Here is an 18466-nt window from a genome sequence, read left to right as displayed (position 1 = left end):
TAAATAAGCTGTTGTGTAGCAATGAGGGCAGCCATTCAAAGGAGAAAAGGCTCAGGTTACACAGCAGATAGCAGATAAGCTCTGTCTGTCTAATGGTGTTATCTTTTATCCATTAGTTAACCTGTGCCATATAGCCATTTTTCAATTGCCGCCATTGCTCCACAGCAGCTTGTTTATATGAACTATAGTAGTGTTTCTGAAGCAAACACACCAGTTTTACCAGTGCAGGGAAACAGTACATGATATTGTCATTTCTTTAAAGCACTTTCATTTTTTGGTGTTACTGTTCCTTTAAGAAAGATGTGAGAAAGTTTTCTAATAGTGATGTGGAACAGGGATTTCCCCGATCTGCACCCGACCTTAACCCACCCTCCCTTGGCCCACATCCGCACTTGCCATCAAACCTGCGCCGACCCTCCCTGCCGGTGACGTCACAAAAGGGGTAGTAGGTGCAGCGTCTATTAAAGACGAACCGGGAAGTCGAAAGCCGGCATTTGATGATGGTGGGCGGGGAGAGCAGTAGAAGAGCTCAACCAGCACCCGCGGCAAAACGTGTAAGGTCGAGAATCCGCCCGACCCCCAGGTCCCGCTGGTTTCAGGTCGGCCTGACATCACTAGTTTCTAATTATTTTCCTAAGCAGAAGAACATCAGAGCAGCCTCTTTCTTTCTCCTGACAACTTCCTTGACTACTTGCTGGTCAGACTGGTGGGAAACTGACCAGCAGGTGGCGCTGTTGTAACAAAATTCATTGATATTAACAGCACATGTATCCCTTAATATCTTGGAATTAAAAGAAAATAAATAATGAATGTAAATGACAAAAGTGCTTAGAATAGCCCCCTCATCAATTTTACATTCACTTATTTTATTGGTTTACTTATCCTTTAGGATTCCTCCCGTAGTGTCCCTGTTACCCCCCTCCCCCGAGCACATGGATCCTGTATGTGGTGGAAACACTAAGATACGGGAGTCGCCTGTATATTTGGGATTTTATTTCTTTTATACAAAATATTTATTAGACTGATGTAAATGCAAGAAATGGATGAAAGAAGAAAGGTTCAGTGTCTCTGGAACCCCCAAAACACAGTGGGGCCCGAGGCAGTGCAGGGGCCGACATATCATGTAAGTGACTGGTCAAGGGACAATATGAGACCGTAGAACCACTGTAAGTAAATGGCCCCCAAAACTGCCTTGTTAGGGTGCACTAGTGTTGGGATATGGGTAGGACGCTTGCTGTAGGCCTCGCTCTCTATTGCACATGCTCAGTGCAGCTTTGTAACTGGCGTCTACTAGGGGAGAAGCAGCAGTGCAGTTGTTTCTTTTTGTCGTTGCTTGTTGCGTGTATCATATATGTGTAGTGGGGTCTCTGCTTGTTTTTAGCGACTAATCTTTACTATGAACAAGATTGCACTAGGTATGTCTGTATAATTGTGTCTGCGGAGATCCCAGGCTTGTCTGTCTGTCCGTCTGCTGCGTAATGAATGAGCCTGAACCCTCCTCTCTCTCCCTGTGCCTCTGAGCTTCACTGCCCCCCAACAGGCTCTTTGGGGGGTGCTGGTATTTGTAGCTTTAGCTTTGCAAGTGTCAGAATGCGACAGGACTAATCGCTAGCTTTTTGACTGAGCACCTTGGAGATCTTTTTCTCCCCGGCCCAATATTTCCCCTTCCTTCTTTTCTATAGAAAAGTCTTGATTCTGATTGGTCAATTCATACTGGATTATACGCCCACAGGGGGCGGGGCACTAACTAACCCCCAGCCTGTATATATTGGGATTTATTCTGTGCTAAGGCAGAAGAATTGTACTGAAGTCTGTGTGTAATAATGGATTATGTAGGTTTTAAAGGATAAGTAAACCTTTAAAATAAGTGCATGTAAATTGATGAGGTGGGCTATTCTAAGTACTTTTGTAATTTACATTCATTGTTTATTGTATTTTTATTCCCAGATATTAAGGGATACATGTACTGTTAATATGAATGAATTTTGTTACAACATCGCCACCTGCTGGTCAGTTTTCCACCAGTCTGACCAGCAAGTAATCAAGGAAGTTGTCAGGAGAAAGAAAGAGGCTGCTCTGATGTTAAATTAAAAACCTTTCTCACATCTTTCCTAAGCAGAGCAACATCAGAGCAGCCTCTTTCTTTCTCCTGACAACTTCCTTGACTACTTGCTGGTCAGACTGGTGGGAAACTGACCAGCAGGTGGTGCTGTTGTAACAAAATTCATTCATATTAACAGTACATGTATCCCTTAATATCTTGGAATCAAAAGCAAATAAACAATGAATGTAAATGACAAAAGTGCTTAGAATAGCCCCCTCGTCAATTTTATATTTGCTTATTTTAAAGGTTTACTTATCCTTTAAGGGGCATGAGTGATGAGTACGAGAGATGGAGCCCTTCCCCCGCCCAACACTCATCAGGCCTTGCCCATGTGGTTGGAATATTGGGCACCTTCTTCAGGTCATTACAGACATGAGTATAGGAAGAGAATAGTGGGACTGACGCACACTAACCATAATCCTCTCTCAGCCTCACCCGTTACCCCCCCCCCCCCCCCGTTTATAACCGTAGGAATTAAAGGATAAATATAAAAAGTTTTCTTCTACTAAACCTGATACTGATAGCGCACACTCTCAGCAGCCAATCTCAATGATTCTTTCAATATCCCACCCACTTCTCCTGTCCAGTGGGTGTGGCTTAATGCTGTTTCCCCTCCCCCTTCTCTTCTGCTCTTTAAGTGCCAAGATATCGCTGTGTGTTCCCCTAACTGTCAAGGCCGGAGCAATTGCACATTATCAGATAAGGATCAGAAAGGCAAAGATTAATAAAATTTTTAACAAAAATGACTATCCTTGAGTTTTTGTGTGTCCAGGAGGGATGAGGGGCATAACAAGAAATATAAAAACAGAAAATGGAAATGCTTCCCCCCCATTATTAAAGGATAAGTAAACCACCCAGGAGGATTGGTGCAATATGGCCCTAGTTTCATGGCAGGTGTGATAACCCTTTAAAGGAGACATTTAGTGTAAAAAATAAGAATGTACCAGTGCATTATACTCATTTAGATATAGAAGAATTGTGCTTAAAAAAAGTAGTGTTTCAGGCTGATTTATTGAATATTTCTGCAAAACCCTAATAATCCCTCCCTTCTCTTCCACTTCCTGCTCCCTGAATTCCCAGGCTGTGCTCTCAGCTCACTGCACTGTAGGACAGGAACCAATCAGCAGCTAGCAGGACCTGATAGGGAACTGAAGCCTGTCTTGTGTGACTGCAGGGCTGTGATTGGCTGTCCCCCTCCTACTGTGCTTCTGGCAGGGACCGTTAGGACACGCCCACCCCTCATATGAAACACAGACATATATAACACCATATATTACTTATAATTGCCTACAAAATTAGGGTTTTTTTTTTTTTTCATTTATCATATATGTCTCCTTTAAAGCCCCCCTCCAAAAAGATGAAGACACTTGAAAGTGACAGATACAAAATATTTTATTTCTCTTGTGCTTGGCAGGTAAAAAAGCTGCAGTGCGCCGGCCCCTGTGCCTAAAAACAGAACAAATTGACCTTATACTTGTGCAACGTCCCTAAAATGATCCACAGGGTGGCGCTGTCTGCAGCAGAACATGGCGCAGTCTTAACACAATCACCGGTACAACTGGGCTCTGGGCTTCTCTGGGATTGGAGGTTCAGCACATTTCATGGCACAAATATCAGAACCAGAATAATAATAAGAGCGAGGAGCAGCGTGATAATGACGCACCACTGCCGGCGATCTGCGGGGAGAAAAAGTGTTTCATGATACGAGGAAGCCATGTTCTTACACACACCGTAAGGGCACCTCCCAAAAATATCATCCATTACACACACACACATTCTCTGCACTGTTGGTTCTGACTTTTGAAATGGTTAAGCTGCTGACTTAGCAACATCTGGTGGGACATTAGCACGTCTTTTCCTATTGGTCCGATCACAAGTGAGTGGGTGGTGCAGATATACAACTCCCAGTGTCCCTGAGCTGGAGTAAGAATGCTGGGAATTGTCAGACTGGAATCCATTGTTGTATTGAGCTGGAGACACAGCAAGGTACCATTTATACAGGAGAGTTAAGGCTGAGTGGGTGGGAGCTGCTGTTAGGGAAACTATAAGCTTTTTCTATAGAACCAGCTTGTAATCTGCCTGCAATGTCTCTAGGTGGCGCTGTGTGAATGCAGTTGAAGCTACTGGATAGGATTTCCTTTTCCTTCCCTGCACGGCCTGTTATTAAAAGAACAGTAACAACAACAAAATCAAGTGTTTTAAACTAATGACAATATAATGTAGCCATTCAAGCACAGGATACACAGTAGATAACAGATAAGTACTACTATAGTTTATATAAACAAGCTGCTGTGTAGCCATGGGGGCAGCCATTCAAGCACAGGATACACAGTAGATAACAGATAAGTACTACTATAGTTTATATAAACAAGCTGCTGTGTAGCCATGGGGGCAGCCACTCAAAGGAGTAATGGCACAGTAAACACAGCACATAGCAGATAAGCTCTGTACTATACAATGGAATTCTTCAGAACTTATCTGTTATCTACTGTGTATCATGTGCTTGAATGGCTGCCCCCATGGCTACACAGCAGCTTGTTTATATAAACTATAGTAGTACTTCTCTGTTCTCTACTGTGTATCCTGTGCTTGAATGGCTGCCCCCATGGCTACACAGCGGCTTGTTTATATAAACTATAGTAGTACTTCTCTGTTCTCTATTGTGTATCCTGTGCTTGAATGGCTGCCCCCATGGCTACACAGCAGCTTGTTTATATAAACTATAGTAGTACTTATCTGTTCTCTACTGTGTATCCTGTGCTTGAATGGCTGCCCCATGGCTACACAGCAGCTTGTTTATATAAACTATAGTAGTACTTATCTGTTATCTACTGTGTATCCTGTGCTTGAATGGCTGCCCCCATGGCTACACAGCAGCTTGTTTATATAAACTATAGTAGTACTTATCTGTTATCTACTGTGTATCCTGTGCTTAAATGGCTGCCCCATGGCTACACAGCAGCTTGTTTATATAAATTATAGTAGAGTTTCTATAAGAAACACACCAGTTATACCAGTGCAGGGCAACACTCCATTATATTGTCATTCCTTTAAAAAAAACTTTGATTTTTTGGAGTTTGAGTTACCTTAACAAAGACTCACAGAAGCTTGCAAGTCATTGTGGGAAATGAAGTCAGGACCAGTAGTAGAGAGAGAACAGCATGGAGCAAATGTCACTTTAATGTACAAAAGCCTCTTGGTCACTGGGCTCACCATTAGATATGTGCGAGACTTTGGCCATTCTCTTGAACACGGAGTCCACTCGAGTGCGGGTGTTATCCATCTCATGGGTGAAGTCGTCGAGCATCCTGGGTAAACAGAAGCAGGAATAAGTATTTCATCATCTCTACTAGGCAAGTCGACTCCTGAACTACAACTCCCATCGCTACGAAGTAGTCAGTGCACCATCAGCCATATTGTACAGGGGACCAGCTATGCTAACTGTGCTATTTGGGCTACAGAAGACCCAGCAAGGCTGAAACTGCAAAGCGACCTTCCCAGAAGCCAAGGAACACACACTACAAGCACTGGCATTTCTAATATATTTATTATATGTAATAAGAGACTTACACAGTCTGCTCCTCCAATTCATCTCCAATCCGGGAAGACATGTCTTTAAGAACCCGTATACTCCCAGACACCATCTCCAGCTCCGCGTCCTGCCCATCAATAATCAGCTGCAGGAATAGAACACTAGGTAAATCAGATAACGCTCTACCCAGGCCGCAGTGCACGTAAAATCCCTGCCATAAAGCAAGGCAGGGCTGTTGCAAAGGCAATTCCTTTGCTGCTGTACAATTCTAAAGTGCTTGTGTAACCAGTGCAATATAGACTCGGTCTCTACCTGCTGCTGTGCTTGTTGCTCCTCCATGTAGCGAGAGTTCCCAGATATGATTTCTTCATCCAGGCGCGAAAATCGATCAGTTCTGGGCTGTTGGGCAGCACCAAGTAGCACCTAAAGAGGGGGACGGTACATGTACAGTGCAGGGGGAGCAATGGGAACTAGCAGATCAGTTTATGCATTTCATTGAGTGTTGTTGGAATCATTCTGCCCTTGGGGGAGGTGCCCGTCTCTGCTGAACTTAAAGCCTCCTCTCTGGGACTGTCTCCCAACTTTGTCACAAGGCATTACTGTCCCCATGTCTTACACTTGGTTCCTGAATTGTCCCACTTTCATATTGCTTTACTGTAAGGGTGTCAGACTCACCGGCTATGATCACAAGTCCTGCCTGTCACTATACAAGCCAGATTCATGACATTTTCAATGCTGTAACTATATGTCGTGGTAGATTTTTTTTTTTACCTCTCTGTTTTTTCGCTCAGTGAAAGCCACAGATCTCGGGCTGGAGATGTGATCTCTCATCTCCTAGACAACAAATAAAGCAACGCATTATTAAGACTTAGAAGGGGCACAATGATACAACCACAAGTGCAGGGAGATATGGAGCAATAGGATTTCATTTACCTTTACAGAATTCCGCGTCTGCTCCACAAAACCCCGCCTCTCGCTGAGCTCCGCCCCTGTGATCTTGAATTTTCGTGGGTTTGATTCCACAATGCCCAATATGGGAGTAAAGGAAAATATGTGGGCTGGTGTAGAGGACTTGCAGAAAGGCTATGCAGCACAAGGGTAACTTAAACCTACTGGCATGTACTAAAGGCCCTTCTTTATCCCATGGGTTTATCCTACCAGCCTACTATTTTAGATGCTCCACCTCAATGCCTCTTATAAAATATGCCTGGTAATAACTGGGTGCCTCCTGAGCTATGTCAGGGTTACACGAGTAGTTAGCACGGAGTAATGGGGTGCAAAGACAAAAAGTGTAGCAGAACAGTACGGGCGTAGCTATAACCCAGGTCCAGAAGAACCAAAACAATCAGCAAAGAAAGGGAGAGTGCGGTGTCCAACCCAAGTAGGATACTGATGGTTTCTTCCAGATCCTCCAGGTCCCATTCAATGCTGCGCAAGGAATTCCGCAACTCGTTCGTTGTCCAGTCGAACTCTTCAGCACTGGAAACTTGGCTTTCTTGGAGGAGTTCACTCCATCGCTGGTACAAACCCCGGCTGGTGTTCAGAGCCTTCTGTACCTCTCTGTGGAGAGAGAAAGTCTGTACAGGACAAGGAGAAGACTACCCGAGGAACGAGGTGGGACAAGGAGATGAGTGGCAGGAAAGGTCTGGTTTTACCATGAACTTCCCCTTTATAAATTAGGGAGGTCAGTTGGCAGGTATGGAGGAAGCAGTCAGGGCCCCACTTCCAGCACTGACATAGGGAGTCTGGGAAACAACTCACACCCCAGGGCCAGCAAGCCTGACCTGTGTTTACTTTCTAGGGCAGGGAAGTCAGTCAGTCCGTCCGTCAGTGGGTTGCACAGGTCTGTTTGACATCCTTGTAGGGCGGGGCTTCGGTACAGGCTGCGCATAGTAAGAGCTTTGGGAATGACAATGTAGGGGAATAGCTTGCCACCAGAACTAAGTCATTTCATTGGGAATAAGTTAGAAAATATATTGCAACTGTTATCAGTCATCCCCCTTTGGGTCCCCCAAACCTCCCAGTGCCCTTGAGGGCTCATTATATCTCCTAGTGCCCCCCTTATACCTCCGAGTGGCCCCCCAATATCTCCTAGTGCCCCAAAGGCCCACTTTACCTCCTAGTGCTGCCCTGGGCCCCCCATACCCCCTAACCTGTTGGCCCCCTATACCTCCCAATGCCCCCCAACAGTGACATGATCTGTTTCCTGTATAAATGGGACCCCACTTATTCCTTTATACTCATGAGCGCCTCCTGGCAGTTCCCAGCTCTTCCATCTCTATGGTAACCCCACCCCGGGCACAGGAGATCTGCAGCCTGGCACTGCCCATGTGATGGAATAACAAGCGGATACTCACCCTCTCACCACTGAGAATGGATCGTCCAGAGACATTTTGGCTTTTCTTTCTCTTTTGGCTTCTTTTCCCCCCTTCTATGTCTATACAATGCTGTGTGTGTGAGTTGTAGATACACAATGCTGTGTGTGAGTTGTAGTTAAACAATGCTGTGTGTGTGAGTTGTAGTTAAACAATGCTGTGTGTGTGAGTTGTAGTTACATAATGGCCACACTGTGCACTCAGTGTCCTTCAGTAGAAGCTGAATTGAAGCTCAGAGAGGGAGGCTGCAGCCAGTCTGTGCCATCTCTAGTTCTGTTTCTCGCTCCCCAGTCTATAGTCTCAGTTTATATAGACACGTGCATCTCATTCCTGCTCCCTGTTTCCTATAGATCTTGTTCCCCTAATAATAAGCAATAAATGTCTCCTAGCAACGCTTTGCTGTCACTCCGACCCCCAGGCTCGCCCTCTCCACTACACTCAAAACTCTCCCCTACAGACAACTCTCTTCTAGTCACTTTTTCGCCAGTTTCCGCTTCTGCACCGACGTATTTCCGATCCAGCAGGCAAAGCATCACGGAACTTGTAGTGTTTTGTCTTTTATTTTCATCTGATCTCGTGCCCCTTTCTGGGTCATGTGACTGGCGCTGTGCTACGGTTGCCCAGTCCCCCGGAAACAGTGCAGTTTGTCTGGAGTTCCGCTAGGGGCGCACTACTGGTTTCTAATAAGGAAGCAATGAAATTCTTATCTGCTTTAAATCAGTGAGAGTATAAAGATACAAAATCAGTTGTATTTTATTGGTGCTATTCTTCTGCCTTTAGCTGTTGGTATTCAAGGGGTTTAATCATTCTGTGCCCTGAGGGGGAATGTATCCCCATAGGTCTGGGGGTATTATTTAAAGAGATTGTTCACCTTTGAGATAACAGTTAGTATGATGTACAGAGGGATGTTCTGAGACAATTTGTAATTGGTTTTCATTTTTAATTATTTGTGTTTTTTTAGTTACATAGCTTTTTATTCAGCAACTCTCCAGCAATTCCCCTAGCAACCATGCACTGATTTGAATAAGAGACTGGGATATGAATAGGAGAGGCCTGAATAGAAAGATGAGGAATAAAGAGTAGCAGTAACAATACATTTGTAGCCTTACAGAGCATTTGTTTTTTAGAAGGGGTCAGTGACGCCCATTTCAAACCCGCAAAGAAAAAGGAAAATAACTATAAAACTATAAAAAATAAATAAATAATGAAAACCAATTGAAAAGTCTCTTAGAATTAGCCATTCTATAACATACTAACAGTTACCTTAAAGGTGAACTACCTCTTTATATTGACTGTGGCTTCTTATCTTTGGGCTCCACTTCAGGAGGAGGGTTGATGTGCTTGGGAACCAGGCATAGTACATACCTCCCAACTGTCCTGTTTTCAGCGAGACAGTCCTGCTTTTGACAGCTCAACCCGCAGTCCCACGTTTGTACTGGAAAGACCCGACTTTCTCTGCTCTGAACAGACAGAGAAAGAAACAATGTTTCTAACTTAATTGGCTTTTGGCAGAGAGCCCAGAACAGCCACCAGGTGCAAATAAGATACTTTTATAACAAGTCTGAGATAAGCAAATAAGTAATTGTAGCAATAAAAGATAACAGGTCTCTTGGGAGAACTTAGACTCACAGCTTAAAGGGCAATTCACCTTCATTAGCAAAACTGTAATAACTGAAAAAACACAGAAATGTGTTCAAACTAGGGAGGCACCGAATCCAGGATTTGGCCTTTTCAGCAGGATTCGGCTGAACTGAATCCTAATTTGCATATGCAAATTTGGGGCGGGGAGGGAGAACGTGTGACTTTTTGTCACAAAACATGGAAGTAAAAATTTTTTCCCCTTCCCTTCACACCTGGCTTTGAAATCCACCATATGCAAATTAGGTTTCGGTTCTTTATTCGGCTGAATCTTTCACAAAGGATTCGGGGGTTTGGCCGAATCCAAAATAGTGGATGCGGTGCATCCCTAGTTCGGACTTTCATAACCTGCCAAATTTTGTAAAATGAACATGGTAATTAGGGGGCGTGACCACAAAAATGGGTGTGGTCAAAAAATTCCGGAGCGCTACGCGCAGCACATTTTTTGTCCCTCTTTTTATTTCCAAAATGTTGGGAGGTATGCCAGTAAATGAAGAGTAGTGAGTGGACATGGGTCTGGGTTGTGCGGTTCTTGCTCAGCTGTGCATTTCCCTGTGTCTGTACCTAAATAACCAGAACAAGTTTGGCTTGATGACAATGCATCAGAGGTTTGTCCCACAAGTGCACAGGGCTGCTTTACTAAATGGGCAAAAGGGGCATCTGACGAGGGCTCACTGTACGTCCAAGTCTTTTCATTTTTATTTATTAAATTCCCCCACCTCCCTCCCTCTTACATACACCCCCTATCCTGCCGCTGCCCTCGTCACCCCAGCCACTTGGACTCTCCATTTGCTCTTTGCAGAAAATCAAAGATGGCCATGTGTTCCACTGTGGAATGCACAGCCATCTTGGATTTTTTTTTTCCACAGGCAATTAACCAAGCAGAGAGTGCACCAAGCTGGAAAGGAAGACATTTTTTGCTTCTGCTATTATTTTGCTACTGCAAGTGCAGGTAATGCTTTCAATCTATCCACTGATTTTAGCATACCTCCCAACTGTCCCTTTTTCGGAGGGACAGTCCCTCTTTTGACAGCTCAACCCGCAGTCCCTCATTTGTACTGGAAAGTACCTCTTTTCACTGCACTGAACAGCCAGAAAAAGAAACAAAGTTTCTCACTTAATTGGCTTTTAGCAGAGAGCCCAGAACAGCTAACAGGTGCAAATAAGATACTTTGTAACAATTTTGAGACACAAAAACACAGTTTAGATAAGGAGAAATATTTTCAAACTTTCATAACCTGCCAAATTTTGTAAAACAAACATGGTAATTAGGGGGTGTGGCCACATAAAGGGGTGTGGTCAAAAAAATTTGCTGCGCTACGTGCGGAAAAAAAATGTTGTCCCTCTTTTTACTTCCAAAATGTTGGGAGGTATGATTTTAGTAACTCGTCTGGCGTTAAATGGAGTGCTTATTGTGTATTTTCCAGTAATGGTACTGGCATCTCTGGAGTTAATGGAGTGCTCATCGGCCATTTCCACAGTGATTATATTGGCACAGCTGGAGTTACTAGGCTGATTAACAATTTTCGTTTTTAGTTTTAGTAATTATAGAACGAACAATTCTAAGCAACTATTCAATTTATCTTCATTATTTATTTGTTTTTATTGTTCTTGATATTTGCCTTCTAACTCTTTCCAGTTTCCGTTAGGGGTCACTGACCCCATCTACAAAACCAGTGCTCTGTAAGGCTACAGTTATTGCTACTTTTTGTTATTCATCTTTCTATTCAGACCTCTATTTTGACCCTAGCAACCAGACTGCTGAAATTGTAAACCAGAGAGCTGCTGAATAAAAAGCTAAATAACTAAAAAAACACAAATAATAAAATATGAAAATCAACTGCAAATGGTCTCAGGATATCCCTCTCTACATCATACTAACAGTTAACTCAAAGGTGAACAACCCCTTTAATAAAAGCACCATTATCCAATTTACTTATATTGGTACATCTGGGATTAATTATGTTAATTATGCAATAAGCTCATTATCCATTTTCTAAAGTAATTATACTGGCATGTCTGGGTGGTGGGTTAGTAAAATGGGTGTGGAATATAGGGGTGTGGCCAAAAAGTGGGCATGGTTTAAAAATGTTTCCAGGCAGCAGGATAATAGGGGACCACCATTTGGTCCTTTGGGGAGAAGGAATAGTTTGGTCTACGGTGGCCATAGTCCCCTTCTGTGCCAAGTGCAGGGCAGAGGTCCTGGAGTACTTGGTGGATTTCAAAGCCAGATGTCCCCAGTTGCTGGATGGGCCCCTTCAAGTCTGCACCTGGGATGGTATCACACTGGGGTGTCTTGTACTAGGACCAAAGATCACCATAGGTGGGAGGTAGATCTTCTGCTATAACCAGAGAAGAGGAGTAAGTGATGGTGATAAAGTCTGTTGGGTTTGGTAGGGGCCTTGGACAATCCCTATGTCATCCTCCTAGCAAGGAATCGCTTGAGTCAGCAGGAAGCACTAATGGTAACCTAGGACGAAACAAAAACTCACATCCATCAAGTCCAACCTTTTTGTCTAAAAGAAAGAAAAAACCCCTACTGAAGCCTCTCCAATTTCCCTCAGAGGAGGAAAGATTCCTTCCTGACTCCAAGATGGCAATCAGTCCAGTCACTGGATCAACTTTATGCTACAAGCTATTTTCAGTGTCTCTATCCGCCATCCCTTGCTAAAAAGCCTATGAAGTGATTCCACTGCCAGAGACGGTGCCTGCTAGAAGGACCCCTAGTGAAGTTGGGGAAAGGGACCCCATGAATGAGTTATGGATAATAGATCCTGTTATAGTGGAAAGTAGTGAGAAAGAGCAGCCTGCGCTCCACCAAGTGCAACAATATATAAATGTGAGTACAGGAGTCAGAATAGATGCAGATTTATAATATTCTGTCCTTTGAAAAATCATTATTTATGGTTTGAAAAAAAGAAAGGTGGGTGCAAGTATTTATTGGTTACATGCTGGGGGAAGACGGTGCTCATTTAGATTGTAAGCTCTACAGGGCAGGCACCTCCATCCTCTTGTCTCCTTGACACAAAGCTATAATGTATCTGTACTGTGTATTTATTTATATATTTTTTTTATACTTATTTGCATGGATTATTGTATTTGAATGTGCTGTTCCGATGTAAAGTGCTGGTACAGAAGTAGCGCTGTATAAATAAAAACACACACTTAATCCTAATGGGGCATCAGAAGTGGTTTGTTTACAAAGACCTCGTTATTTCCGGTACTGGCTAATGAATATATGGCTGAGCCTGATACAGCAGCGTGGGTGGCGGCAGCCGGAATCCAATCCTTCCTCCCCCTGCGCCTTCAGCTTCCTCACACCCACGCACTTCTGCACCCGGGGAATGTCCCAGGCAGGGAAGGAGTCTCTTACACATACTGGGGAGGGGGATTAGAATGTGGTTAGAGGGGGAGGAAGCAGACTGTGTGTGGGAGGCTGAGAAAGGGAAGTAAAACTAGAAATAATTACTGGCTTTGTCATTCTTCTCTATAATCTGCCAGAGATTTATTATATTATATCCATTCCCTCCTTCTGCCCCGACATCCGTCTGTCAGCCTGGGCCCCCAGCACTCACTCTAACAGCCCCCCCCCTTAGCTCATAAGGTTACTGAGAAACATTGGGGTGTCACCCTGCTATAGTTCCAGGGGTACCCAGGGTACAAATAATCACCCACCCCAAATCTCCCCCTAACTGACCTTCAGGCTGGGCCCCCTTAGCTCATAACAAGGTTACAGATATATAGAAACATTGGGGTAACAGTCACCCTGCTATAGTTCCAGGGGTACCCAGGGTACAAATAGTCACTCACCCCAAATCTCCCCCTAACTGACCTTCAGGCTGGGCCCCCTTAGCTCATAACAAGGTTACAGATATATAGAAACATTGGGGTAACAGTCACCCTGCTATAGTTCCAGGGGTACCCAGGGTACAAATAGTCACTCACCCCAAATCTCCCCCTAACTGACCTTCAGACTGGGCCCCCTTAGCTCATAACAAGGTTACAGATATATAGAAACATTGGGGTGTCACCCTGCTATAGTTCCAGGGGTACCCAGGGCACAAATAACCACTCACCCCAAATCTCCCCTAACTGACCTTCAGACTGGGCCCCCTTAGCTCATAACAAGGTTACAGATATATAGAAACATTGGGGTAACAGTCACCCTGCTATAGTTCCAGGGGTACCCAGGGTACAAATAGTCACTCACCCCAAATCTCCCCCTAACTGACCTTCAGACTGGGCCCCCTTAGCTCATAACAAGGTTACAGATATATAGAAACATTGGGGTGTCACCCTGCTATAGTTCCAGGGGTTCCAGAGATCTACAGAAACATTGGAGCCCTCAGAGCTTTTCTGCCATATTTGGGCATAGGAAACCCTGGGGCTTTCTGGGCTCCGAGTTCCCTCTGCTGACGTCACGCGCGCCATATATAGTCACGGGATCCGTGCGAGGAAGGGGCGGGACGTGAGTTGAGAGGCGGTGACTATACAGTGGCGATTAACCCCTTGCTTTTTGTAGACCGTCGCTCAGAGAAGCAGTGGAACCTCATGTGGGTCTGTGTCCGACAAGTCCTGGAGTAGCGGTAGAAGGAAGGCGCGTCCCGATGTTGCAGTAATTCCAGCAGTGTCCCGCCGAGGCTCACGGTGTTACACGCCTAATGGAAAGGGGAGTTTGCAGTTATTTCCCCCCAATCTTTTCTAACAAATCTTCATCCTGACAGTGTCCCTTTAATCGTCGCCACGCCCCTTCCCAGTTCCTCTCCTGACGTCACTGAATGCTATATAACCCTGCCCGCTGCATTCGCCTGGTACAATAACAGAGGCAGGCGCGGAAGAAGCACAAGATGCAGAGCCGAGCCCAGATGATCGCGCACCAGGAGGCTGTTCACCGCGAGGCCCAACGCATCGCTTCCCTGTCCGCCATGAAGCTGCTGCGCGACCGGACACAGCGAGGGGGAATGCGGCTGCACCGCTCCTTACAACTGGCCATGGTCCTGCGCAGCGCCCACCATCTCATCGTATCCACCGGCCTTCCCCCGGAGCAGCCCCAGGCCCCCGCCGCTCCCGCAGCCAGAGAGAGGGAGAGCCGCAAGAGGAGGTCGGACGGAGCCCGCACGGGAGAATTGGTTCCCAGCAAGAGAGTCTGTCTGTGGCAAGTGATCCCTCGGCCGCAGCCTCAAGGGGGCGCCTTCCCCGGAATGGCCGAGATACTACAGAGACTCCTCGGCTCCGTCCCGCGAGTCCAACCTGTGCGCTGCCGGGAAGCCTTGGGGCTGCCGGGGTTCCACTCCAGGACGGTGGAGGCTTTCTAAGCGCTACCGGGGGAGATGGTTGGAGGAATCTCTGAAGCTCCTCTGGGGCATTGGGTCTTGGACCCCGACTGAATGGAAGTACAAGGTGGAAGCGAATTAGCGCCTGACTGAAGCCGCTTGTGCCGGCGCAGAATTACTGCGTGTTGTGCTGAGGAGACTTGGGCCCCGGACTTGTACTGCGAGTCCTGCTCTGGACGAAACCAAACGAGCGGCCTGCGGGTGACTCACTGGAGAGTTTCGGTGCCGCCCAGTCTGGAGAGAACGCCCTTCCCTGTGCAGCGTCTCCAGAAGTGACTCGTGTCTATTTATTCCTCTCTCTGCACTGAAACTGCCTCAGGACTGGGACAAATCTGCCCATTATACCTCCCCCCCATACTGTGAACTGAGTGACCCCTTGCACGGACTGAACCATTCCTAGTGACGGGGGAAACTCAATAGGACTGTATGTCCAGTGTCGCTGTAATAAATCTCTTTATTTTTATACTATACACGTTTGTCCTTTTTACTCCCCTCCCTATGAAGTTGGTATGGTCGTTGGTGAATTCATTTCCATCCTATGGTTCATACTAAGTGCTCTTTAAAGGGGTAGCTCACTTTTCAGTTAACTTACAATTATAAAATGGCTAATTAAAATCACCTCTTCAGACGCAGCCCTTTTCCCCCCCAATAGTTTTTACATTTTTTTTTCTCAAGACTTTCCAGCTTTCAAATGTGCCTCACTGGCCAATCTCTTATTAAAATCGGTGCATGGTTGCTAGGGGAATTTGGATCATAGCAACCAGATTGCTGACATTGCACTGGAAAGCTGCTCAATAACTCAAACCACAAGGAATAAAAAAAAGGAAACCCAATTGCAAATGATCTCGGAATATCACTTTATCCTACTAAACAAAGTGAACAGCCCCTTTAATAGGGACTTTATTCTCCAGCCCCTGTTCCATCAATTCACCTATTGATTGGCTCAGTGGGCTCTTTTAAGGGTGGGGGGGGGGGTCTATAATCTAAGCAACGTCCCTAGATGTGTTTGTTATTAAAAGCTGGGTTCAATTACTTTTTTTTTTAGTATATTCTAGAATGGCCAATTCTAAGCAACGTCATTGGTCTTCATTATTTTTTTTATTTGCCTTCTGACTCAAATAGGGGTCACTGGCCCCATCTAAAAAAAACAAATGCTCTGTAAGGTGACACATTTATAGTTATTGCTACTTTTTATTACTGATCCTTCTATTCAGGCCTCTCCTATTAATATTCCTGTCTCTTATTCAAATCAAAAGAAAGAAATCCTGTAGCAGACTTAGAATGATGCAAAACCTGTAGTGAATTATTTAGCCCATATATGAACAAACAATGCATGGTTGCTAGGGTAATTGGGACCCTAGCAACCAGATGGCCAAAAAAAAAAAAAGTTAACTCATCCACAAATAAATGAAAACCAATTGCAAATTGTCTCAGAATGTTGCTCTCTACGTCCTACTAAATGTTGACTCAAAAGGGAAAAAAACATTTAAGAGCAGCTTCTGCACTGCTGGTTTAGACTCCTGAAAGTGTTGCAGAAGTCAGCGGAACTACTTAGCTACGAGTTCGTTTCCTACATTTCCAAAGTTGGAATAAGGAAAGAGAAAGGGAGGAAGAATTACTTTTCAGTTGCAATAAAAGGAGACATATAGGAGAAATGAAAAATCCCTAATTGTGCAGGCAATTATAAGTAATATATGGTGTTGCTTTTACATGATGCTAAATATTAATATTATCTTTATAAATAGCCTCTTTATTGGAGCTCCCTATAGATGTTCTCTGGTCCCTGTCTGTGTTTCAAATGAGGGGTGGGCGTGTCCTAACGGTCCCTGCCAGAAGCACAGTAGGAGGAGGACAGCCAATCACAGCCCTGCAATCACACAAGCACAGACAGACTTCAGTTCCCTATCAGGTCCTGCTAGCTGCTGATTGGTTCCTGTCCTACAGTGCAGTGAGCTGAGTGCACAGCCTGGGAATTCAGGGAGCAGCAAGTGGAAGAGAAGGGAGGGATTATTAGGGTTTTTGCAGAAATATTAAATAAATCAGCCTGAAACACTACTTATTTAAAAGGAGACATTTAGTGTAAAAAATAAGAACGTACCAGTGCATTATACTCATTTAGATATAGAAGAATTGTGCTTAAAGTAGTGTTTCAGGCTGATTTATTGACTAAATCTTCCCAAATCTCCAGGTGTGCCTCTGCCCATAAGATCTGTGTTGTGGAGTTGAGTAACATATTGGGCTGTGTCCACACGGGAGCTTTGGGCCCCTGGGAGCTTTAGAGAATGAATACAGAATGACTAATATTCAGTATATGGAGATATATATATATGTCTCTAGCAGACAAGTACCTGGTACACTGTACACTGTACAAAAACACTAACCATTACTGGACCATTTTCCTGCTAAAAAAGTACCAACTGAGGGTTCCAGTGTTGCGACCTGTGATCCGCGGGTTTGTGCTGCACAAAGTTCACTGGCCACAGGAGCAGCAGGTCGAGTGTAGGTGGAATTTGTCTTCGAACCCGCTAGCAGGGTTGGCAGGTTGGCGGTTTTCCAGCCAAATTGGGCTATTAATTTAAAGCCCAGGTGGGTTTTGAAAGTAAAACCAGCCAAGGTACGGATTTGGGCTACTTTTTGGGCCTTTCGCTGGTTTGTACTTTGGAAACTTGCCAACATTAACATGAAGTAAAAGGAGTTGGGGAGCAACACTAGCATGAAAAATGTTCTTGGGGTGCCAAATAAGGGCTGTGATTGGCCATTTAGTAGCCCCTATGTGGATTGTCAACCTACATTGAGGTTCTGTTTGACAGTACACCTGGTTTTTATACAACTAAAACTTGCCTCCAAGTCTGGAATTCAAAAAAAAGCTCCTGCTTTGAGGCCACTGGGAGCAACATCCAAGGGCTGGAGAGCAACATGTTACTCACGAGCTACTGGTTGGGGATCACTGGGGCCCCTATAACTCCTGGGCCCCCCTCTGTAGTTATGGCCCCAGTGACGGGCAAATCTGTCCAATTTTACTTCATGGAAAATATAAAAAAGGCATATTTTCATATATACTTATTTTTTAGACTTTTTTCATTGCACATATTGTGCTATTTTTGGGCTACTCTTGAAGTGCCTCTTGGCTAATCTGGGGCTGGTTTTGTAGCCGACTTTGGCTTTTTTTGAAAATTAGACCTGACAACCCTGATCACTAGGACTGGATTCCAGCAATGGCCTCATGATTCCTCCATCTCAGTGATTCATGGTGGTGGCCTCCTACTCTTGTATAGTAGCCATAAAGTATTGCTCCTCACTGTACTCTTTAAGGGAAACAACATGGCAGCTCCCATCCAAGAATAAATATGATTACATGCCCTACTGGTTCCGTCTTCCCCTACTGTTTCTATCTTGTCCTACTAGTGTCATCTTGTCCTACTGGTTCCATCTCTCCCTACTGTTTCCATCTTGTCCTGTTGTTTCCATCTTGCCGCCATCTTGT

At 44.8% G+C, this 18466-nt stretch overlaps 2 protein-coding genes across 2 annotated transcripts; one reads left to right on the top strand and one right to left on the bottom strand.

Moving 5' to 3' along the window:
* Nucleotides 1-3480: 3480 nt before the first annotated feature.
* LOC495950 (uncharacterized) lies at nt 3481-8460 on the bottom strand. Its single transcript, NM_001095217.1, is given in 8 exon segments — nt 3481-3780; nt 5318-5412; nt 5675-5781; nt 5949-6059; nt 6408-6470; nt 6570-6664; nt 7027-7196; nt 7994-8460. Coding segments are annotated over 8 exon segments (753 nt in total). The 5' UTR covers nt 8029-8460; the 3' UTR covers nt 3481-3703.
* Nucleotides 8461-14461: 6001 nt separating this feature from the next.
* Nucleotides 14462-15450, top strand: ier2.S (immediate early response 2 S homeolog). The gene is given in 1 exon segment (NM_001170442.1): nt 14462-15450. A coding segment is annotated over 1 exon segment (468 nt). The 5' UTR covers nt 14462-14496; the 3' UTR covers nt 14965-15450.
* Nucleotides 15451-18466: the final 3016 nt, after the last annotated feature.

This window comes from Xenopus laevis, chromosome 3S (genome assembly GCF_017654675.1).
Source record: "Xenopus laevis strain J_2021 chromosome 3S, Xenopus_laevis_v10.1, whole genome shotgun sequence".
NCBI classification, from domain to species: Eukaryota; Metazoa; Chordata; class Amphibia; order Anura; family Pipidae; genus Xenopus; species Xenopus laevis.
Note: the sequence above shows the minus strand (reverse complement) of the source record. Positions and strands in the feature narration are given on the sequence as shown.